This window comes from Papaver somniferum, chromosome 3 (assembly GCF_003573695.1).
Source record: "Papaver somniferum cultivar HN1 chromosome 3, ASM357369v1, whole genome shotgun sequence".
Classification (NCBI taxonomy): Eukaryota; Viridiplantae; Streptophyta; class Magnoliopsida; order Ranunculales; family Papaveraceae; genus Papaver; species Papaver somniferum.
This window is the reverse complement of record NC_039360.1, coordinates 23,105,688-23,130,693: the sequence shown is the minus strand read 5'-3', so window position 1 is coordinate 23,130,693 and position 25,006 is coordinate 23,105,688. Positions and strand designations below refer to the sequence as shown.

At 37.3% G+C, this 25,006-nt stretch overlaps 1 protein-coding gene across 1 annotated transcript; it reads right to left on the bottom strand.

The window, feature by feature from the left end:
* Positions 1 to 9,631: 9,631 nt before the first annotated feature.
* Positions 9,632 to 24,139, bottom strand: LOC113355561 (brefeldin A-inhibited guanine nucleotide-exchange protein 5-like). The gene is made up of 34 exons (XM_026598450.1): positions 24,016 to 24,139; positions 23,655 to 23,815; positions 22,629 to 22,704; positions 22,025 to 22,256; positions 21,794 to 21,915; positions 21,653 to 21,711; positions 21,167 to 21,224; positions 20,996 to 21,080; positions 20,273 to 20,479; positions 20,084 to 20,142; positions 19,912 to 19,981; positions 19,726 to 19,794; positions 18,377 to 18,499; positions 18,234 to 18,287; positions 18,044 to 18,132; positions 17,865 to 17,961; positions 17,662 to 17,754; positions 17,367 to 17,567; positions 17,091 to 17,201; positions 16,807 to 16,991; positions 15,457 to 16,080; positions 14,935 to 15,352; positions 13,964 to 14,203; positions 13,706 to 13,829; positions 13,433 to 13,581; positions 12,833 to 13,189; positions 12,351 to 12,517; positions 11,997 to 12,277; positions 11,664 to 11,845; positions 11,361 to 11,477; positions 10,978 to 11,114; positions 10,586 to 10,874; positions 10,294 to 10,389; positions 9,632 to 10,005 (listed from the first exon to the last, which is right to left on the bottom strand). Exons 2-34 carry the CDS (start codon positions 23,761 to 23,763, stop codon positions 9,943 to 9,945), a joined length of 5,343 nt encoding a protein of 1,780 aa, XP_026454235.1. The 5' UTR covers positions 23,764 to 23,815; positions 24,016 to 24,139; the 3' UTR covers positions 9,632 to 9,942.
* Positions 24,140 to 25,006: the final 867 nt, after the last annotated feature.

Genomic DNA, 25,006 nt, shown 5'->3' with positions numbered 1-25,006 from the left:
TGATGAGAAAAATGCTCATCAAAAGACAACTTGACTACTCAATGTAACATCCTTCTTGTATTTGTGGAGGGATGCTCATAATTCTCAAGAAGTTTTTTTGTCTTGAGAAAGTAATCGTTGTTATTTTGTTCATTATATTCTCCCTTTCCGTAATGATGATCATAAAACTGTTGAGCCTTGCTCCATTACTTTACATGATGTAATGTTTTGGATCGTCCACTCTTGAGAACAATTCCTCGTTGATTTCCTTGAAGGATTTCTTCCTTTCCAATGTTGTTTATCAACAATTATCTTAGGTTCCTTGAACTAAGAATGTCTTCAATTTGTTTAGAATTGGTCCTTGAGTTTTTCAAGACTTCTTCTAAATTTATCTCAACTACTCTCTTGGTCGTGTACCAAGTTTGTAACCACAAGTGCACGTACACCTGACTCACACGTAACATAGACGAGTTTTCCTAGGGTTTCCTATGAAACATTCATATACATATATATATATATATATATATATATATATATATATATCATGCCCCTCCTTGATACATGCGTCAAGAAAGTTCGCCTAAATTTTTTGTGTGCACAATGGATGTATGCAACAAGGAAGACAAAGTTGAGAAAGGCAAGACTATCGAGCTTCATGAAAACTCTGTTTTCATAACCTGCTATCATGTTGTTGATCATGAAAACAAACAACTAGCTCAGATGTCATCACAACTGGTAGGAAATCTTCTTCGAGATTTTGAGGTCATACGTGAACAACTTGGAATTGCAACAAGGAATTTTGACTTTCTGAAAATGAACTGAAGAAAGCAACTGATGAGCTCGTACATGTTCAATCTCTGGTTGTTGGCCATGTTTAATGTTTTTCAAGTTATGTTCTCTAAGAGTTGTTTTGATTTTGTCTAGGAAACTTCTTATGGGTATTTTGCTCTTGTAATTTTTAGAAGGATTACTAGGGTTTGGAATAGCCATTATTGTGAGTACACATAGCTATGTCCAATATTTTCATCTTCAATGGTTTTAGATTTATTTATTTAAATTCTAAGTTATTTGGAAGATGATTTTGCAGTATTAATCGTTATGGTTTTATATATTGCAACTTGGTATGGGATATGTGTTTTTGTGTCCGTGAACTCTGATTGTCGCATACATGTTCAAAAGTTAAGTCTTTCATATGTAGATATGCAAGTATTGATAAAGATTGAATGAACTTTTGACAAATAAAAGATAAGCCTATTATGTCATTATGAAAATACTGATGGAAGATATGATGAGCTTTTGTTTACAAAGATGAAGTCTATTATATGTCACTGTGCAAATGGTGATGAGAAATAAAATGAATCTTTGCTTATTCCGCAGTATTGATCTTTCCTGATCCATATTTTATGTAAATACTGTGCGGCTCCGTAAATTATCTTATGTGAGCATTTCCGATTAAATTAATCATAGGTTCTCTTGTGGTTAATTTAATTGAAATTTTTGGATACAAATTCATGTTTCTTGTGGTTAATTTAATATCCAAAGAAATCCTACTTTTCTTGTGAAAGTAAGGTCGCTCTTGTTGTTCTTTCGGGAATGACATTTTATGGGGGACAGTTCTTATTTGAACTTGTGCTTAATTGCCAAATCTTTGTGGGGAGTGCGGCTGTGGAATATTATAGGGGGCTATCTTTTATCTTTATAAACTCCTTGATGAATTCATTTAGTTTCGGCTATATGATTGTATCTAAAAAATTGATATGTGTTTTCTTTTGCACATGAAGTGTCTCTATGGAAATCTCATTAGGATACCACTAGTTTTCATATTTTTACCAATTTTATTGACAAAATGGGGGAGAATTAATGTGTAGTTCACACTACAAATACATATGGTTTTCGAGTCATTATGTAAGGGGGAGTGGTTTTCATGTGAGATGAAGTATTGACTAAGGGAGGGTGATACATATCACCATAGTATTGTTGTCGAAGTTGTGATACAATTGAACTTTGATATTGTGTGATAATACTATGACACTGTGTAACAATGATTGAGAGTTATTGTTTTCTCATTGTTATGGCTACGGATCTTCAACAACGATGATGCTGATTTGAATATCTTTGGAATCATTGGAGTGCTTGAAAGTGATGAAGATTTCGAGTAATGTTGAAGAACCAAGGAGATCAAGCATGTGGATGAGAAGCTGCAAAGTTTATTTATTTTGTATTCCATATGTATTGAATAACAACTATATAACATCCTCTATGAATGTTTCAATCATTGAAATAAGAGTTTAGAACATGTAACTATCTTTTGATATAAGCATAGTGTGTTTTCACATTTGTGTATAAGTACAAAACCGGGAACCCAAAGTATGTGTACCCGTACGCGTACTGGCGGTTATTGGAAATCCGGGATAGTATGCGTATCCGTACGCATACTGGCGGAAAGTTCACGTCCGTGAATTTCTGTTGGAGTTTGAACGTTTGAATTTGTATGCGCACCCATACGCGTATTAGCGTAACCAAACATTGTCGGGCTACTTAAGTATGTGTACCCGTTTGCATACTTAAGTTGGTTACTTTCTAAAATCGGTTATGTATATGAACTTAAACATTTATATAATAAGGAATGCAATCTTTGTAAACCGTGTCTATAATGTTCATGAATTGATTCAAGTGGATCAAACCGATTTTGCTTCGATTGTGTCTTGTATACTTCTATGAGATCTAAGCTATTGAACAATTCTCCAACTAGTTCATTTGAGTCATTTGAACTAGTTATGGTGAAGATGAATAAGGTTGATATGAAAGTGCTCATATGGCTAACCATTGGTTAACTATTGTTGAGCCAAGTGTACACGTTTAGGTACGGTTACTCAAACCTAAATGAAGTTACATTTCATTTGTATATAACAAGCTAAGTTCGATCTAACGGTTGAAAGATATTACCTTGAATCTAATCAGGTTTTCATCTAATGGTGAATATTGAACGGTTTGTTACCAAGGTAACTTAGATTGCAAACCCTGATTTGGAGACTATATAAAGGAGAACTCTAGCAACTGGGAAACCTAATCCCCACACCTCATGTGTGATACTAGTTGCGTAAGCTAGAGTCCATTCTCCTTTAACCTTAGGTTTATCTCGAGACCCTGTAGGTTAACGACTTGAAGACTTCATTGGGATTGTGAAGCCAGACCCAACTATTTTATCTGTAGTTGTGTGATCTGATCTTGTTGTTTCTATCGTGATTGAGTACAATCGTAAGATTGGCTTGAGATTTATATCTCTGATAGGCAAGATATAAAAGTAGTTACAAACACCTTAATCTCATCGTTTGTGATTCCACAATATCTTGTTTCGCTAGTCGATTAAGATTATTGTAAGCTGATTGGTATTTCTAAGATGTTCTTCGGGAATATAAATCCGGTATATCAATTGGTTTTCGTTCACCTTGATTTATCAAAAGACGGAACAAAACTTGTAGGTATTTCTGTGGGAGACATATTTATCTATTCCTGTAGACTTTTCTGTGTGAGACAGGTTTGTTTATTAAAGTCTTCGACTTTGGGTCGTAGCAACTCTTAGTGGTGGGTGAGATCAGCTAAGGGAATCAAGTTCATAGTTTCCTGCTGGGATCAGAGACGTGAGGAGCGCAACTGTACCTTGGATCAGTATGAGATTGATTGGGGTTCAACTACAGTCCAGACCGAAGTTAGTTTGTAATAGGCTAGTGTCTGTAGCGGCTTAATACAGTGTGTGTTCAATCTGGACTGAGTCCCGGGGTTTTTCTACATTTGCGATTTCCTCGTTAACAAAACTTATGGTGTCTGTGTTATTTCTTTTCCGCATTATATTTTTTTTATATAATTGAAATATCACGGGTTGTGCATTGAATCGATCAATTGGTAAATCCAACCTTTGATTGATCCTTTAACATTGGTCTTTGGTACCGTTCAAGTTATCTCTCTTATATTCAATCGGGCTCGCAAATAATTATTTGTTTGATTGCAGATTGAGATATAACTCTTTGATATACTTTTCTTAAGATTGAGTGTGACTGTCTAGTTGATTCTCTTTGAAGTGTATTGGAGTTAATCCATACTAGAGCTGCACAAGACCCGCCCAACTTACCTGAACCTGTATGTACCCGCTAAACCCGTGGGCTTTTAATCCGAACCCGCCCGTTGTGGGTGCGGGGTTGGTTATGAAAATAAAAACCCGCTATAGTTGGGTTGGTAGTTGGTATTAGCTAAAACCCGCCCAAACCCGACAGAAAAACCCCATTAAATATACACCATTGATAAAACTAATTCTAACCGTCTGTTATGAAAACCCTAGTGGTACTAGTAGATAAGATAACCCTCTTTCTCTCCACTTTCTAGTCTCTTCCTCTTTGTTCGTTTGCAAACTTTTATTGTTCCTGGTAATTGGTGTAACCGATCCTGGTAACTGGTATGACCGATCACAAACAATACCATAAATATATGGTAACCGGTACTGGTAATTGATGTAACCGGTCCTGGTAACTTGTGTGGCCGATCACAAGTGTTTCCATATTAAGATATAACCGATCTTAGTGATTGGTGGAACCGATTGAACCCATGCATGTGATTTGATATTTGATAAATCACATAATGATTTTGAAATACAAGTAAACCAATTCTAAATTTGTTTGGAAGTGTGGTATAACTGATTCCAAGAATGTAAATCCATGTAAATATGAATAAGGATTTACAGTGAAAAGATGTCAACATACTTTGAACACGTTCAATAACTCTTATCATTTATTGTTCAAAGATATTCCTTAGTACTCAAGGAGATCTTGTGCCGAAATAAATTGAAAATATTTTAATTAAGGTTTTTGGTTTTATATGCTTTAATTACCAGCAATTAAAAGCATATCAATAGAGAATAAAAATTAGTAATATGCATTTACTAATTAAAGATTTTGTATTAAGAGATTTCGGAAATTTTGGACAAGCATTTATTGGAATTAGGAAAAACGAATTTTGGTATTCATTGCATATATTGAGAATATTTTCGGTTTTGGAAATTCCTTGGTGTCCAAACATCCTTGGTCTATAAATACATAAGTTTTCATTTCTTGCAAACTATTCTAAGATCCAGGCAAACTTCATATTTTTGTTGTTTCTGATGGAGCCGTCTATCCGGAGAGAAAAATACCCTAATTAGGCGAAATCTCTTACGACCGCTCGTTTAAATACTTCTATGGGATCAAGAAGCTCTACGAGTACCGTTGGTGGGAAACTAGATAATTGTAGTGTTATTAGTTTTTGATTGATTTTATTGACTAACGGTTGTTGAAACTTTTATTGCACCTAGTTTGTTTGTTCTTGAGAATCTTCTCTTATGATATAAGATTCACACAAAATAGATCGAAGTATCGACGGGATCTTTAGAACTGTTTGTAGATCTAAAGACATCTTGTAATAATCCATTTTTAACTGACTCCGTTCTATGTGTGATTGATCACAAGAGATTCAAGTGGTGTTGTGCAGGTGTTTATTGAAGATTAAAGAAGATTTCTTATTTGGTTCTCTTATCTTTGGGTGTGCACAAAACTTCATCGGCTAGGATCCAACTAGAATCGAGTTTATCGATTGATTAGTTGCGTGAGATCGACATCACTTTGTAGTTTCTTATTGGAATCTATATCGATTGATTGCGAATCTAAACTTGACTACTTTTGTAGTTATTGGATAGATTGATCTAACCAGGCAAAGGAGTTTATTAGATTAAACGGAAGAGCTTTTGCGTATGACTTGAGATATCTTTATCTTGAAAGAATTGAAAGAGTTGTTACCAAACATATTTGTTGTTCCTTGACTGTTTGGAATACGATCCAAAGGAATTTTTCCAGTGCGTGCACTCATCAAAGTCGGAGGCGCAGGGATACTGAGGAAACTAAGTGAACTAGGGTTAGTTGCTTGGTCTCAAGTATAAGAAGTTGGTTTAGATTTTGTATAGTAGCTTAATTCTGAGAGTATTCAATTCTGGACTAGGTCCCGGGGTTTATCTGCATTTGCAGTTTCCTCATTAACGAAATCTTGCTGTGTTTTTTACTTTTCTATTTCTGCAATTATAATTCTTTCATTATAATTTAAAGTAAATTACACAAACGTTAACTACATATATACTTGATAATGATCTTATAGAGTTTGGTTAAGTCTGAACCTATTATCAAGTATCACACTTTGGTAGTCGTATTGTATCGATCTTGTATCCATGGACAATCACACAAAGTGTGAATACCTATTTGTTACATTGTCTCGACTTTGTCCATAGACGATCACTTTCGGTAAGAGGAATTATAGGTGGATAAATAAAAGATTGTGGTGTATTTGGGTACCCTCGTCTTTTCAATATTAATTGTATAAACATGGAAATATAGTTAGGGGTGATGAGGTGCTTAATCCTTGACATCTTTAAGTCACTTGTCACGACTATCCTTGTTGGCTTGACAATATTGACGAGCTTGTAATATCCACCTAATCAAATATGGATTCTCCTTAGGAGAAGTAAAAGCTTTTTTGATTGCGTCTTCAATTTGGAATGGGTTGGGTTTTGGTATTTCTGGTTCGTGACACATCTTCTGGAAAATTAGGTTATTGGTTTTAATATTCTCAGTAGAGAAGAACCCTATCAATTTGATAAACTTTTGAAAGGACCAGCTTCACATTCGCATAGTCAAGTCGCGATGGGGTTGATACTCGGGTCAAATCCCAAAGACTTGGTGGGACAACCAGTTGTAAAAAGATTTGTTGAATAAGACTTACTTATAGGAAAAATCCACTGGTGCAAGGCATCACCTGTCTTCTAGGAAATTATAGTGTCCAGATCCGTTTCTTGGTGATGTTCTAAATGTGAGTAATCTGTAAAGCACACTGGCTTGTTGACGCATACAGAGGAGTCCCTTAGTGACGATTCTGCAGAGATGCGTCAAGTCTTTCCTTGTTGATATGGATTCACGGACGTCTCAGAACCATGTTATAGTCTGGATTTACATGATCATTGCTGGTTAAGTGGTAGCGGACACTCTTATCCACTAAATGGTAGTGGTAGTGGTCTCTTTGGACCCTTATGAATGATAAAGTTTGCTCGCTGGATCCTTGGTTGTTTTATTTGAATGAGGATTTCGTCATCGTGCTGAATGTTGATTATGAATATATTGACGTTGAAAGGGTTAGGAGTGTTGGTACACTCCATCTGGTGCTGAGAGGAACGAGTACTTACTTCTGAGTGGTAGCCACATCTTTTTGTTTTTCATCAAGGGTCTCTTCATCAGATCTAAGAGACTTGGCGATGTTTGGATATGCATGCGCCGCCAATAGCACAGCCTGAAAGATGAGTTTTGTTGTTTTCGGAGAAAGCATTTCGAAAAATGATTTATGTTATTCCCCCGCTGGTATTACCAGAATTGAGATTGATTTCCAAACCTAAATTGAGGTTGGTGAATGAACTAGACGAGAGATTGATCTGCCACTGTGGTCGCCAATTGTTAATACCCAAAAATTACTCTCAACTAAAACAATATACCGCCAAAGTACTTTCTTTAGGTTCGAAAATCAAAATCGTACAAAACTTTCTAAACCAATAAATTGGCTATTTACGTTTTGCTTCGGTTACAAAGAGAGAAGATGAGTTGATCTTAGGGGAGGGAAAGCAAAGAAAGTTGAGGAAATCAGTGGTGATTGAATTGTTGAGTGTGAGGTTGTCGAACTATGGAAGAAGCAGAGCTTGAAAATTATAATCTTGTTTTGTCCTTCTAAATAGACAAAGACGCATATTTATAGTTGTAGGGAACACTCACTGCTTCCTCATAAGTAGTGGAGGTATTGAAGAGATGGAGATAGTAGAGGTAATGGTAAAATTACACCCATTATGCTAGGGAAGCTTCCAGAAACCTGTAAGCCATTACTCCATTATTTTACCTCTCCTTTAACCGCTCTTAACTGTCACCACTACTTGCTACTTCCTTATCATGGGGTGCTGCGACGCCATACGTTGTTGTAAACCACCAGACCAATGCCCATAAACGATTCCCCCATATAACATGTTTTGATTTCTCATAGGAATTAGTAGAGTCATGGACTATCTCCAGTCTTGACTAGGTTACCACGATGTATTTGACTGAGTAGCTAGCCATACCTTGTCGAAGTGACATATTTTAAAGAGATAACTCAGATCCAAGATTATGTATGACTAATAAAAAGTTTATTGTAAAATGGCATTATTTGCAGGTTCATGACAATGTAGTATGGCCATGGCCTGGAAGACGCGATCAAGTTGGCCAAGGTGGCTTGGGATATTTAGTGGCGCGGGACACCATCCAACGTTGTCTTGGGACGTTTGGTGGCGCGAGATACCATCCAATATTCATTGCTAGCCAAGTTGTGGCATGAGACGACCAAGTTAATAGCTAGCCAAGTAGTGTTGTAAGACAACCATGTTGATATCTGGTAAGTCGTGGCACGGGCCACTACCAAGTTTATAGCTGGTTAAATTGTGGCGCGGGGAACAACCAAGTTGATAGCTCGCCAATTCGTGGTGCGAGCCGGCCAGGTTAGTTTGGGACGTTGGCCATGTTGGCCTGGCTATGGGACGCGATCCATGTTGTCCCGGGATGTTGGCCATGTTGGCCTGGGACGCTGCCATGATAGCCTGGCTATGTGACGTGGCTAATGTTGTTCAGGCACGTTGGCCATGTTGATTTGGCAACTTATCTTGGCTATTTGGCCTGGCAACTTGGCCATGGCCAAGCGTAGTTGGCGTTGGCAATTTGTTTGAATCATATAAAACAAATTCAAGGAGTTTAGTCGTGGAAGTTCTGGGAATCAAAGTGATGTTCAATTTAATTTCGTACTAAATAGAATGCTTCTAATAATACTTTTATCCAAAAATGGCATAGAAGCTCATTCTGAACATTTATAATTTGTATCATCAGTATACACTGGTTAATACATGGCCATGCATAAAATAACGAAAATTCAATCGGGTGAAGCTCTGAAATCTTGTACGCATATACATATATAAGAGAACTACAAAATTAATGTAGTCATTAACTGGATATACATTCTTAATTCTCTTGCGGAATGTAATGTCGAAGTACGAGTCCGCGGGTCAGGAATTCACACATACATATTCCTGCAGTTAGGCAGAGGCAATACTACAACTTTCTCTCTTGTCAAAAATCCACCATCAACAGAGTGCTATTGCTCTTGCTTCTATCCAGTGTCGCACAACAGGATGAAGCATTGTAGCAATCGTTTTCCATTTCATTAGGAAACTTAACCAATCAAAGGCTTTGCAGATGTTCTATGTTTCTACCAATTCCCTTATTGTTGATGTTTTTATCAAGGGTTATGTGCTTCTAGATTTGAATCTCTCAGGGACAAACTGAGTGTTCTCTATCATTCACAGCTCAGTTCGAGGGGGGCTGGTAAAATGTAAACTATATTATGTTTCTGTCTCTGTAAAACTCTGATCACATCTGGTCTATAAGACTATTATTATGTAATCTCTTCTATAATTGATCAATAAAATTGGTTTCTTATTTTTCAACATTTCACCGTTTTCTTCCATCTACAGAACAACAATGTTTTTTGGATTGATTAATCAATGTTTTACCAAAACTCAAATTCTTCGTAATTCATAATAGATAAAATTAGTGAATGAAATCTTTGGAAGAAGTTGCTCTGTTTCTTTTTTTTTTTGTTGTAGTTGTTTGATCAATTTCTTAAAAATCGAACTGATCCGATGGATGATTCGATTTACTCGGAACTGGTAATTTGTTATTTGATTGATTATCTCAAGCTTAATCCCAATTTGATGAAATTGTGAGAACACAAAAACAGATCTCAAAATCCTGGGACACTTTCTGTGACGGACAAAAAAAACAATTAATCATATAGAGGGCATCCTTTGTACAGTACAGAGACTGGCTATTACGGCAAGAGCACAGTCAACTGCGAGCTGAACAGATCACCAAGGGCTCCGCGAACATCCATCTGAAAGAAAGTAGAATTAGAAACCAGAATTCTGTGTTCCAAATATTTTAGCCAACTGAAGGAAAAATAACTGGACCATATAAACATCTAGCCAAGAAACTAGTCCAGAAGAGGATATCGTATAGCTTGGCACTATAGACCTAATACTATAGTTGAAATGTAGTTTCTTTTAGCATACAGTGATAAAGCCGCAAGTAATTCTAGAAAATTTTCATTAGAAATCAGTTGAAAGTATAAATGTAACTGATAACTTTCTTAAGAAAACCTCTTGGGTGGATAGAGAAATACCTGATCACAGCACACGAGCTTCGTGAACAAAGGGTAGAACTCTCTCAGATGTTTTCTGAATATCTGACAGTTCATTAGGCACATGCCATTTAGTACCTGTAATACCAGCTTGATAAGTACACAATGACAACTAGTATATGATATGAATACCAGAGACTGATAAAACTGGAGTAAACATATCTTCAGATTGCATTCACAATATATATGAAGAGAAAGATACATAAACATGCCAGGAGAGATGTATACTAGTGCACAAACAAGATAACGCAAATAAGCAATTCAACAATGTTACCTTAACAATAATTGGGGATCGCAACTCCAGAACTCTATGAGTGTCTACATTAGCAGCATCACCTGTGCCAGACTGGAGGTCCGATGCCTCCTTTAGTATTTGTCCACAAAAAGACACCAACTTTTCTTCTGCTATGTCATCTAGCTTCTCTTCTCCATCAACAGCAGAGGAACCATTTGCTTCCACTGCCTTATCAGTGTTAGAATCAGACTTTGTAGTTATTTTTTGTAACATATCCAGATATATGCAAGTTCCCGCTAATTCCTGGCGAAGAAGATTCAGAGGCGGCCTGTGCAATAAAGAGTTTGTTTGAACATGAGGCTCTAATAACTAGACGGCAAGAATTTTTTTTTAATAATCATAATATATATACTGGTACAGTTTATGCATACCTTTCAGAAGGAATATGGTGCATACGCATTCTAAGATTTGTGTATGAATTGTATGAAGCAGCAAACTCTAACACAGATAGCAAAATGTCCATCATAATAACCTTCTGTGGCCCTTTCAGCTTGTTCCAATATTTCTTCTGCATTTTTCATTGTGTTAGTAATACTCCCCTTCCATGAGCAGCAGTTGGAGACAAAATGTGCTTATACTCGAGTGTTACGTTTGGTATCAGTGTACAGCGGGTCAGAGGGTACTACTCATTTAAATTATAAAATCATCAAGTGCAAGTTATTAGTGCAAGTGGTCAAGCTGGAGACATGAAATTTAGGTGACCTAGAAATGGCTGGATTAAATTCTGAAATATTTCAGTGAAGACGATTGATACCTGAATACTATCAATTGCACCTAGCAGTAGTAATTGAGTGATGCATTTGGCCCTAACTGTTCTCAGCAGGGGACTTTCTTCCTCAATATTAGAGTCAGATTCAATGACATTTGGCATCTGCAATAACATTTAAGAAAGTAAAAAGAACTGGAACTCCAATCAATAGCAGAATTATCACGATAGGGGAAAAGGATACTAAAGATCAGAAAGAAATAACTGGACACCACTGTAAGATCAAATTTATCAGCGAAAGTTCAGTCTTAACAAGTCAAAAACAATTTCAGATCTAGTAACGTGGAATACCTTAACAGGAGAAGATAGCGCCGCCGTGGCATCTGAAGGACGACTTTTCGATTTTGATGTTAGATTTCTGAGCAAGAGGTTGTCCATCATGTTTCCCATAATCCTTTGACCTAATGTTTGACTCCTCTGCAAACTGCCACCTTCAGCAGGCTTTTGAGCTTGCCCAGACGGTGATGGCAACCCTACAAAAATAAATCTTCTGCTTAAGATTTTCCATTTTTACAACACATTTTCTAATTAGCTAACTTGAGCAAATACACAGTTGTGGCCATCACACCCAAGAGTCAGCAACCAGAGCAACCCTACATAATAATTCATGGCTTGAGTGCAAACCTTCAGATTCCTCCAAGTTTGACCGCGATTCCAGCTCTTGGAGATTTCCCTGCAAGTTCGATGGACTGGTAATCCTCCCAGGACTATCATTCCCGATACCTGGGGATCCCTGGCCGATGTATCTTCCTGGACTATCCATATGTCCATTGTCAGTATGTCTTCCAGAAGCATTATCATCTATGGTGATCTCTAGACCTCTGGCTAGAACCATGTTGCTCTTTGTGTTATCGAACCCTATAGAGTTGAGGAGCTCCACTGGCTGAGTTGCGTATGAAGCATCTCTGGAACAGAAAAACAAAAGATAAGTTTGTGCTGAATGCACAATAACATAATCATTCAAGACACGGCATTCACCTTATGCTTTTCAGCAGAGTATCCCAGTCACTGTCGCTGAATTGATGTCCCCCCACTTCTATTAAATGAACCAAAGCACCAAGTGAGAGTGAAACCACAGATTGATCTGTTTTTTTAGCACAATCCAGTAGCAATCCGAGCAGTGGTGGCAGCATAAAACAGACCTCCTGCACATGAAAAACAAATTAAGGTGAATGGCAGCATGGAATATAGGCCTTTTAGGTGAACTTATTTCAGAACTATTAAATTCACAATATACATTTGCTTTTGTTTTGGGATTAGAAAAAGAATATTTTTAAAGAACACATAAAAAGAAGAAGATAATCAGCTATAACAAAGATCAAGTTAGTTCTATAAAAGTTATTCTTTCTTTTGTAGGTAGAGAAGAGATAAGTTATAGGAGTTCTTTTTATCTAAACTGCATTTGTGCACACATGTGTGTGAATTGAGATGTCAATACACTGTATCTGGGTTGCGCCTACCTTGTAGAATGTGTTAAAAAGATTGCAGAGCAACTGAAGCGAGTGAACACTAGTTTCACGAATCCAGTCATCGCCAGAGGAATCTATGCCCTCCTTTCCAGCATGCCGTACATGATCAAAGATGGGAAAAAGAACGCGGTGAAAGATGCTCTCCCAAAATGCCGAGGAGAATTTTCGACCTCTCTCATTCAACAAATCGAATAGGACTTCAAGTGCACAGTTTCTGACCTCCAGTCTGGGATCTGATGTCAGATCAGACAAACCCGCAAGCATTGGAAACCAGTAGTGCTCAGTCACATCAAATGCTGTATCTGCATTAGCATCGATGGGTTTCAAAGCACCTCCTGGTATGAGACCCTGAAACAAGATACTAACCATGAGGACCCGGAGAGAAGTACTTTGATATTTCTTGCAGCATTTACCTATCAATTTACCAACTTACAACCTTGCAATTCGAAGATATAGAGCATTCATTCAGTTTGTTACAATGGATAGTTAGCAGCAATCTCCATTTGCAACATAATTAATATATTGTACAATGCAGGAGAGATAGCATCACTTATTATGACTGGGCGTCCACAGGAGTTTAAAAACACAAACCTCTGCAAGACGATCTTCACATATACGAAGGAGAGCAATGGCCTTCAAACTTATACGATGAGAGCTTTTATTATTGGCAAACCCGATAAGGCAGTTTACACAATCCATAAAGCAGTCTCCAACTACCTGATCAAAATGTTCCAGGATAACTGGATAAGGGTTTGTTGTTAGAAGACAAAACTTTGCAGAGAAAAAAATGGTGAAAAGAATTGTGGCTTTCATAATTAATAAAAGGAAGCAACAAGAAACAGAAAAGAAGATTGTAGTCTGAACCTTGTTCTACATTTTCAAATGCACTTTCAACAATGGATTCAACTTCATCGTCAGCAGCAGCTGTGAAAATCATAAACACACTTCGCCACCCCGATTTTATGTTTCCAACCTTTGACTTTATCATCTGAACTCAAAACAGTAAAAAATAGTAAGTGACTTTCACGGTTAACTGAATGTAGTGAAGAAACTTGTAATATCTACTTATCCTGACCAATCTTTAGAAGAAAAATGATGTGACAGGAAAATAAGTAGACGTACTTGAACAATGCAATCAACAATCAGCCCCCTTATAGATTCGCTTCGACTGCTCCGTATAAGAATAACAAATGGTTTTAAGATGTCATTTTGAAACGTGAAATTTGTTAGCTCAGCACGCTCCAGATACTTCATACCAAGCTGCCTTAATGAGTCGATTGCATACATAGCAATCTTTTCATCATGATGGCTCCCAGCTGAAATAAAATGATTTGCCAGAACAGACCATATTCTTGCCCACACCTGAGGAATAAAAATATATGACAGAGAGGAATAAAAATATATAAGAGAAAGTGATGGGAGAAAGTGACGGGACTAAGATAATTGTTTAGTTCAATACGTAATAAGCATGGTGAACAACCCATCTCTTGACTAGCTAATGACTGCCAGATAAGCACATACCCAGCAACCGCACCAAAAGTGTCAAATACAATGGTTACAACAAATGCTTCACATTACTAGTATCTAATACCAAGGATCAAAGTTTGTCTCAGCATATAAAGGATGATTCCTAAAGATATCATAATGTTCCAACGGCGACGAAACAATACCCTGTCAATTGATATATCAAGACAAGAAACTCCCACCAATAGGACATACAACTGTGTCTTTTTGCTCTCTTCATGGATCAACTAACAGGTTCCAGCAAACATTCAAGGGGGTTTGGAGGTTTTTATTTACATAAGAAATATGATTAATTGTTTCTTAGATGGCCTAGAAGATTAGTGACCCGTTTACATAATATTGTTTTAAGAGTAATGTTGCCTCCTAATCGTCCTGCAGGCTGCTTTCTGTGGCTTGGTAGTGAACATTTCCCAACTTAAATCCAGTTTTAAGGCCTCTACTGCTTTCTTAGATTGCTTATCATATCATTTGTGATTGATTAAAACTAAGTTAAGTTGAAGCCTTTCAGAGAAACATGAGAATTGACATGCCCATTCGCCAGCTATAAATTAGGTTAGTAAAGGACATACCAAGCGGATCCGGGCCATATTATAGTAGCTGATCTCAACAACTTTCTGCAGGCTGAAAACACGAGCAGGAGTCTGCTTTAGTTCCTCAGCAGATATACCACACAGAGCTGTGAAGAACTCCACAACTGAATCGCTAGGCAGTTTCACACTGTTCACAAATACTTGCTCAGATGGTTTCCCAGCCAACTCTTTCAGAGATTGAAGAACAGCATCCTTGGAAATTTGATTTGATCCCATCATGACGCTTGCGGATATAGATGGGGTTGAGGTGATATATTCCAACCGAGAAACACATTCCAGCACAGCGTTCCATGTGTCTTCTAGAGAGTCTCTTTCCAAGTCGCATATAGTTAGGAGAGTCTTCAAGGCCTCCACATTTTTACTACGCATTTCTTTTGGGGCATGCAAGAAAGTTAATCTGGAAGTAAATGAAATAGCATTATTGATGGCCATATGATATAATTAATCACATAGAAATAAATAAAAATCAGCTGTATTTCTTATTAACAATGGGATTCATACCGCACTAAAGATGTCAAAAAAGCATATCTCATGGTATCCATTCCGAGTGCACGAGTAATGTGAATGCCTGCCCTAAAACCCTCCATACATAGTGTAACCCTAGGCTTATTATCTCCTTCCTCCATAGTAACAGAGAATGTAGCAAGCAACGGCCACCCTACAGCTTCAACCATAGGCCTAACAAGTTCAATCTGTTGTGCTGTATGAAACACTCCCCTTTTTGCCCCTTGCTTTCTGAAAAAAGCTTGTGTGTGCTTGACAATATCTTCACTCTCTGACCTTACATCGTTATCTGTTTTCCGTCTGGGTAAAGCCAAATTAAGAATATTAACAAGACGACCTCTCTCTTCAGTTTCTGGTCTTTTGCTGCTCTTCCCAGTAGCGGGCAAGTCATGCTTCATTTTTATTTCCTCGCTAATAATTGAATCATAAATTTCCTCCAGGAGTTCCTTCGGGGCACACTCTTCTGTATCACTAACTGTGTTCATGCGTACAAAGTCGGACTTGGACATTTTGGGCCACACCATAGGATTGTGAGCATCAGTGTTCAACATGATCACTGCATATGCAAGAATATATGCAGTATCTGCATTCTTAAAGAGTCCAGGATGATCAGCACAATAACTGCAACAAAACCAACAGACTCAACGCTTAACAGCCAGATAGAAACATGCACGACTAAGTTGGTTAATATTCTCAGTTACATATAGTGTCATTTAACCACTGAAGAAAGAAATATCACATCACTATGTAGTATTAAAATCTATTAATTTGACCGCTAGACTTATAGAAGAGGGAAAAGGAACAACCATCCAGTAATTTCCTGTACAACAACATTTCTCAGGTAATAACTAATAAGACATCAATTAGCAATCAGCAAAGTTTCTGACTGAGACCAACCAGAATTCAATATATCAATATTGACAGTGTATCCAAGGCTATGTTTGGTGCCAAGGAAAGAAAATCATTCCATGGAAAGAGCTTTCCATGAAAACAAATTCCTGGGGGAAAGATCTTTCCATGAAATTATGTTCAAAACACACTTTTGGCCACGGTTTTTTCAAAATGGACCCACAATTCTATAAAAATTAAAATGGTAATTAAACAATAAAAAATAACTGTTTCCATGGGTAAGTGCCTAATCTAATTCCATCGAATTAGCTGCTATCAAACACAGCATATAGGAAAGAAGATGATTTTGGAAAGTTCCAGTATTTGATATGAGGCTTGAAAGTTTGCATGTTGTAGTATCTTTTTACCCAATTGTTGCAAAACAAAAATGGATGCATGGCATGCATATGTAGATATAAGATAGAGAGGGCGGGAGAGAGGGGGAGAGGGAGATTATACCGCTCGGCAAATTTTTCCATAATGCGATCTATTTTCTGTGCCTCCCCTGGAAGACGAAATCCTCGCAGGAATTCACGAATTGCAGAGTCAAACTTCATCCCTGAAAACTTCATTGCATCCACATAAGCATGCATCACAGAGAGGGGAAACTCCTCGTGTTGGCCCAGATAATCACCAACCATAGCCTACAAGTTAAACAATTTTACGTTGATCTTTGCAAGAAAGAAAAAAAATCACTCCACTTCAAATTCTTCTTTTATTCAATTTATGGCAAAAATATCCACCTTATCCAAACTGTTTGTATTCCTTAGGAACTGCGCAACTGAAGCAGGTGTCCTCTCCACCAGATTATTGGTAATTAAATACTCAATTCCCTTTCCTGGGTGTCTATTAAACTGTACAAAGAAAAGATGGAAAAACAATATTCAGAAAGTAATATATCTTTCGAACAAGAACAAATGCAGCTTGAAGAAAAGGTGAGATCATGATTCTAACGATTATAAACTTTTTTGCATCATAACTTAGCATCTAAAGCTGCATCATGGGTTCTGAATAGTCACCTCAGATATTGCAGCTTCCATGGTGGACTTATGAGCTTTAGCCTTCTCAAAGCTACTGGGTACATCCTCCCTACTTCTTAACTCAGACCGATCCCCTGCCATAACTTCGTCTTCCATAGATTCAGAGCCTGTACTTTGCCTTTTGCTTTCTTTGCGCGCTTTCTCCCAATCAACCAGTGATTTTAAAACGCTAACAAGGCACTAGATAGATAACTTCACATTAAAAGAACTGTATACACAACTAGATACTCAACTAAAGTCAGTTATTTGTACCGTATCACAAAAAAACAGTTACCTGAAGAGACGAGCCTTTAATTGATGTTGTTTGAGATGCATTATTCGGATCTGAATTAAAGGTCCCTTGTGCTATCTTTGATAGAGCACTAACCTTTGAAATAAATCAATAGCAAAGTTAGGTGACTCAATGGCAACTGAACAGCCTGAAAATTAAAATCATTATTGCAAACAAAAAATTATAGTAAAATAGTAAATATATACCATGCGCTCAAACAAGTTTGGTGCCTCAAGATCACAATCATAGTTAACAAAGATGTCAACAAGCATCTGTGGGTCCTTGCATACTTTCTCAAGCATCCTGTAAATGTAACTACGTCAGAAACGGTAAGGATGACATGTGGGAAAACCCTATTCAACTTAACCAGGGAAGCATATTTTACCGGAGAACACTAGTTCTTTGGTTAAGAGGACTATCGGAGCTGTCCAACGATCTTAAGACTATCAAAGGGAAGAAGACACCTATTTCCCCCTGCAGAGATAGCCGAAAATGTAGTAAGGGACTACAAAAGCAGAAAAATTATAAGAAAATTTTTGGGGGACAAAGTAAGAAAGAAATAACAAAATACATACTTTAAGACTTTCCCTAAAACGCAGCAAGAGTACCACGAAGATTCCAGTTGCATACTGCCAATTAAAGAGCACAAAAACATTAAGGAAAACTTTGTTACTTCACGTCAAGAAAGAACATGAAAGGATAAGATGAATACAGATACCTGAAATATAATTGGGGAAGGAGAAACCGATGCCCGCAACAAAGCATAAGAAAGATACGCTTTTACCGAGTCAATAAAGTGAAAATTTTTGGTAAAAGTATGACTAACACCTTCCAATAGACCCTGCAAACATGTAACTACGTCAGAGAAACTACTATGGGATATCAACCGAAAAGTAAAGGAATTAGCAACAGTGAAGGACTGAATCAATGACCGCATGAGCCGGAAGGTCAATAATATGTAAGAGTTGATCCAGGTCTGTTTGTGACACATCTCCTTGCCCATTTGGCAAGATTTCTGCCAAAATATTTAGGAGAAGGAAAAAAAAGAGGACCATTATTTAAATACCCCTCATTATTTAAACAAGAAAGCCACAGCATTTTGAAAACTAAAGCAGTAAAGCTTTCTCGACTCGTTCGAGAAAATGTACTGATCACAAGAATATGAGTTCATTATTGTTGCCACGTTATCATGAAAAGCTAATGTCTTTTGCTATTTAACTAAAATAGCAGAATTAATGCTAGAAAAATGACAATAAGCCTTGAAATGTTTAACAAACACGGGTCTTGCACAGTGTTTTTACCACACAGGCATAAGCCAATGCTGATTCAATGAGAACTATTTATACAAGTAACAAATTGTTCTAATTGTAGGTATCGACTCTATACTCTATAGCCTGAAACGTAAAAGTATAGCATCCACCATCATCATTTTTAATTCTGCTGTATTGAATGTAAACATTGCAACTATGGTAAAACTTCCTTAAACAAATAAGCTCTACAACCATTCTGAAACTTGTAACCATATAAAAAATTATCTGGATGTAACATTATAAGGGATAAAATTTGTAGAGCTTGGGTATCGGATTAAATTTAGGGTGGAGAATATCACATATTCACAACATGATTTGAGACGCTCTAAAAAAATTTAAAAAAAAAAAAAAACACTTGAATGTATGCTTTAAGCATGTAAATCTCATTGGGGCGCCACAAAAATACAGCCACTTTTGCATGAGGAATATCAGCTCAAATGTTGGTCACACTCATAACAACACATAGCTCTTATACTTATAAATACGCCAAAAGTTGGTTGAAGATCAACCAACAAAATTTGACAGTCATCTTCCTAAGTATGATGAGAAAAGTGAAGGACTGGTTGTGCACTTGTGCCTTTTACTTATTATCAATCTTAAGACTTTCATTCTATATCCAATTAAACTTTCTAATAAACCGTGACATGCCGAATGCAAAAATTCTAAAACAATCAAATATCCCATCCCCAGTACTGGCTTGAACAGGAATTTTTACTATATATGCACGAAAGAAAATTTAAAGCTGTAGAGTAAAAACCTGCAGCAGCTCAAGAGACAGAAGTCTAGTCTTGGTAGTAACTTCGTCCGTCTCTTCCTTCATACCCATCTACAAAATAACATCAATTTAGTGCATGCTGATATGCTGGTAGATATTGACACCAATAAATTACTGTAAGAATTGAAGTTCAAACTTAAGCTTGCACAAGATAATGGAAGAACCAACCTTGCAAAGAGTACGGAACAGTAGTAAAGCATCCCGCTGCCCTATGCTCATGCTATCGAGGTCGATTCCTCTGAAGAAAGAAAAATAGGTTTGAATTAACTATGTTTCTAAGGTAACAAAAGGAACAACATGCATAGCCTAATAATCACATATCTAGAACTTGTCTCCATACCTTGTTATCTTTTTCCCATCTTCAATGTGCACGGCATTGTCAAGAACAGCTTCTAAACCCTGAGCATGATACCCGATATCGTAAGCCCCAATTAGTGGTACAGTGGTAAAGCATAGAAGGTAACAATAAATAACAGATAGCAAATGGAAGCATTTGTGCACACGTAATTTTGATTTGTAAAGGGGATACCTTAATATCAGCACCACCGGCCAAATTCTGAAGTTCTTCAACAGACGCAATCGGAGTATCTTTGGTCTGATTCACCGAAAGCACGTCTCCAAGAATAACTCCTTTCTCACTATTGTCGTCTAAGTCCACTCGTGAACTGGTTTCTGCATCAGGCCTGTCAGTGTCCGGAAGAGATTCCTCAGTATTCTCGGAAACATCGCTAATGTGCTGAAAGACAGTGGAGACAACTGCATGAGATCCTAGTTGCACCCAACCATGGTTGAACCTCAAACTATAGATAGTTCAATCACAAAGAGAGGCTCATTTAAAGCATGTCTGGAAAGGAGTTTGTTGACCTAAGCCACCATGCATGTTTCAATGGTCATCCAGGCCCTTCGCCTAACTCAACAATCCAGGATATATAAACAATCTATTGAAAGGGTATCTTTAATGTTTTTGGTCAAGCACCAGCAAACAAGTTAGCAAGGAAATCTTCAACTTTTCCTTTTTTTCATTAACAAAGATGCAACATGGCCATACTTCTATTTCCTCTTATCTATTTTCGGTATTGGTGTCTTTACAGTATTGTTTGGAGCTCATAAAAACATAAAAAGGGCCAAATTTACATTTGTTTGAGGCTTATACTCACTCATAGAGGTAAACCATCCCATTAACATTATAACCTTCACAGAGCATAGATGATTTCTAGGACATGCAAAAAGGATCTAAAGAATAAAGAAGTACCTGATCAGACTCCATTCGCCTAAATATGATGCTGACCATTTGCGTCAGCATAGCTTTTGACGTAGCTTGATTTATGGGGCTCTTGCTACAAATCCAAGCCATTTGCAAGTGAGAAATTTCAGACTCAGTGGCCAAAGGAAAATTAATTATTCTTTGACTAGGAAAACATACCTGTTAAGAGCGATGTTGTAGCATACTCTGATCACCGCCAGAAGTGGTTCCCCATGAACTGCATGACTTTCTTATTAATTTTCAGCTCTGAATGGCAATTACTCCAAATGTTGCACTACTCATAATACGACCAATAAAATATGTCTATCATTTTATTTTGGTGCTATGAGTGTATTATATAATAAGACTGCCGGCAAAGACTCGGGAGACGATTGGCAGGTTCATAATGTGAAGATATGAGTTGCATATTGAGGCTTCATATATTGCCATAGGCCAGAATATAAAATGCATTTTAAAGATATAAGCGTAAATACTCCAATCCCAATAGATCAAGCAGGTCCACAAGTCTGGAGATTAGGGATATTACACATCAGATGATGCAGGACTAAAATGGTTCCTTATGTTTCTATATAATGGTGTCAAAATTTAGTTCTGACTCTGACTCTGATTGCCTTATGTTAATACTGGATATCCGACAGAATATACCTCTGAACTTGGTTGATGCTACAGCAGTAAGAAGAACCTTCAACACCTGCAGAATTGTACTGCAAAAACATTTCAACAGAATATTACTACAATTACAGAAAGGAGAATCTTCAAATCATCAGAACAGAGAAGAGGGCACACCTGTCGGATGGTGAATTATCAACACAGCCGCAAACCATGTTAAGAATGTCCGTAAAAAGAGGAGAATTTTTACCGCCATCCAAACCAGGATCACCTTCTAAATGATCATACGCAATCAGTTTCTGTGTTTGCAGCATTTACATAAATTGAGTCAGAAAGTATCACACAGAAATTTATGAAAGATAAGCTTCAACAAGTCAAATCATATTTATATGAGATGAAAGAACCTACATGGAGACAATCCAGAGCAGGTTCTACAAGTTTCAAATTCTTGGTCTCAAATGCCAGTCGTAACGGCTGCAGAACAAGCTCTGCTTCATCCACATCTAAATTATGCCCAGCACTGGCTAATGCAGCTGTAATGGTTGACCCCGTGCTTGTCTTTTCGGAAGTCTGTGAAATCGACTGCGAGCTATCAACAGTTTGTCCATCTTTCGGCACTTCAGGGGAAGCTGTATTGATACTAATTTACAAAAGGGTAATAGAGGGAGTTTCAATATCTCAATCATAAGTGGTATGAAATATACAAAAATAACAAGAAGCAGGAACTATTCAAAAAAAAATCTCGAAGGATCATATAGTGAAAGGCTAGATTGATGGAACAGTTAGAAATTCACGGTGGTCAGATGAGATGTGAAAGAGGGAAGTACAGCGTGATAGTATAACTTATGATAATATGACAACCAAAATTTTCCTATCTAAAGAAGCAACTGGGAAGTGATAGTGCAGCAAGTGATGAACCCAAAAAAGAGTCTGAGGAAATTCGCTGAAACCAGACAAATCTACTACTTGGAAATGGCTGGCATTACTATGAAACTTATCCATTGTTACAGACCTTGCATCTCCGGCGGCAGATCCTGCTTGACTGTTCAGAATTGAAGTGGGCTGCTGAACGACTCCCTTCGCACTATCTACAGAAGAAAGACAGAAAAAGAACAGAAACCCATTCAAAATCAACCTCACTTACTTGCTAATAAGACACACGCGAAGGAACAGCACTAATAGGATGGTAAACCTCGTGAAACAGAAGAATTAAGACCCCAAGACCCAAGGATTAAGAATAATATGTAAAAATGTTCAAGTAGAAACGACCGTATACAGGCCAACGATTTTAGTAACTTCAAAACCCTTTTGAGATTCTGCACCTTCAGTTCAAGTTGCAGATCCCACAAAAACAAGCTTATGAACCCAATACCAAACCTGCAACTTGACCTGTTATGCCCTCATAAGATCTCTTATGGCTACACAAATGTATTTGTGTGTTCTAATGTTCGTATACTCAGGATACACTTCATAGAGTTATCAGACCTAGGTAAGACAACTAACTCCAAACCGACACTCATGAGGTATTGAAGCAAATTGGTAAGTTCGACTCCGGCTAGATACAATAACAATGCACCAACACTCTTATATTCTCCAACTTCAAGCTAAGAGAAATACCTTGTCAAAGTATTCAACCAAAAAGTATGCTTCAATCCAAACAACCCTTAATTAGGCAACAGGGTGGGCTACGTGAATCACATATTTGATATAACACTTTGAACTAATATAGGTACATGAAGTCTTACTCAGGCAGAGATCCTTTTGGGTGTATCTAGTGAGAGAAACAATTAGAAAGAGCCGAACTGCAAATCTCAGAAAAACGGTAAAATATGACAATAACTACAATAATTGGTTTCTTTTGCTCCATCTAAACATAACATATTTGTAATTCTCACTTTATAGTTCATTCCACTCCACCAAACACTCCATCTATAGTGTGAAACAGATTCGTTGTAACCTAGCTTTTTTCGATTCTAAATGTGATTTTGCTTTTGCATAAACAAAATTTATGTCTAATGAGAGAAAGTAGATAATTTACCTAAATAAGTCTGAATAGATTTCTGAAGGTCTCCATACTTCTTAGGCGAACATTCTTTGAGCATAGACTCAAAAGCTCGAGTAACAAAACCTCCGGCGGCACCCGCCATTGTTCAACTTCTGCCACCACCACCTCTATACAAAAATCTTGTCTACCTTTACCTAAAACAATGTCAAATTCTGTATCATCAGTAACGAGAACATAATGTGGCAATTCGATCTCTAAGTAAAATTAGTGAACAAGTGAAAGAAACAGTGTGGATCTTTAAAAAATGTAAGAAGAAGAAGAAATTATTATTATTCTGGATCTTAAAATTTATAAATCGAACTGAAGAAATGAGCAAGGAAAGATCTACTACTACCAGATCAATGGTTCGGATCCAAATCGAACATAAACCCTAAATTGTAGGATTTCTTCTTCTTCTCCTCCCAGTGTTCGTAGAGAGACGGAGGAAGTGATTCGAGGGAAGGAAATGTATGATCAGTTTATTTTGACCACATCAACACATACATCTAAATCTAAATTCGAGAGGGATCTTGACCACCTTTGACTAATATGTTGACTTTTTATGTTGAGTGTGTTAGACAATAGATTAGCCCAGTTGGCCAGGAATCGATTCCAAAGTTATAGGTTAGGGTGCGATCAAAGCTATTGCCTCACGTGAATAGCAGAGCAAAAGAAAGAAAACAAAACACCCTAGTCGTACCGTTGGGGCGTAGCCAGATCACCAACCGAGCAACTGCAACACAGCTCCTGTACAAGTAGTTCGTGGCTGAGAATTCCGATCTTATAGTTTATAAACCATAGCAATAATCGTTTCTATAAAGTGGGATAAAACATACCCTTGAGGTCAGTGGTTCGATTCCACACACGGGTCATATTTTAATAATAGAAAAAACAACCCCCACTTTTAAGGTAACAGTCTCTCCCTTGCGATATAGGCCGTTAATATGCCTTTGTACGTATGGACAATTCATTCACCTTTTGAAAGTTGACCTAGCATTCCTATTTCGTGCAAAGAAAAGAATTTAAACGAGTTGAAGTTGAACAACCAAAATTGTATGCAGGTGAACATGAGTAATAAATGCTAAGAAGGTATGAAATGTGCATAATATTCATACTACCAACTACATTGAAATAAAACAAATATATCTAGCCATCTAGGTATAAAAAATAATACTAATAAGCCACTGTTGCGCAGAAGATGATTAGCTATGGCCCTAAGTAGAAAAGACCGTACAACATCTTTATAAAGAAAATTTGTTAGTTCGCAGTTCTCTTGAGTGTCATGAGGATTCATCTACTTGTATTCTCCAAGTTTCACCCGACAGTCTGCAACTTTATTTCTTTCT

What these genes read in the sequence shown, in the direction of transcription:
- LOC113355561 (XM_026598450.1), bottom strand. Translation starts at nt 23,763, where the DNA reads ATGGCGGGTGCCGCCGGAGGTTTTGTTACTCGAGCTTTTGAGTCTATG. An exon ending in ATCTATTCAGACTTATTTAG is followed by an intron (nt 22,705 to 23,654) that starts GTAAATTATCTA and finishes TTTCTTCTGTAG; the next exon opens with ATAGTGCGAAGGGAGTCGTT. An exon ending in GTTTTAGGGAAAGTCTTAAA is followed by an intron (nt 18,133 to 18,233) that starts GTATGTATTTTG and finishes CTATCTCTGCAG; the next exon opens with GGGGAAATAGGTGTCTTCTT.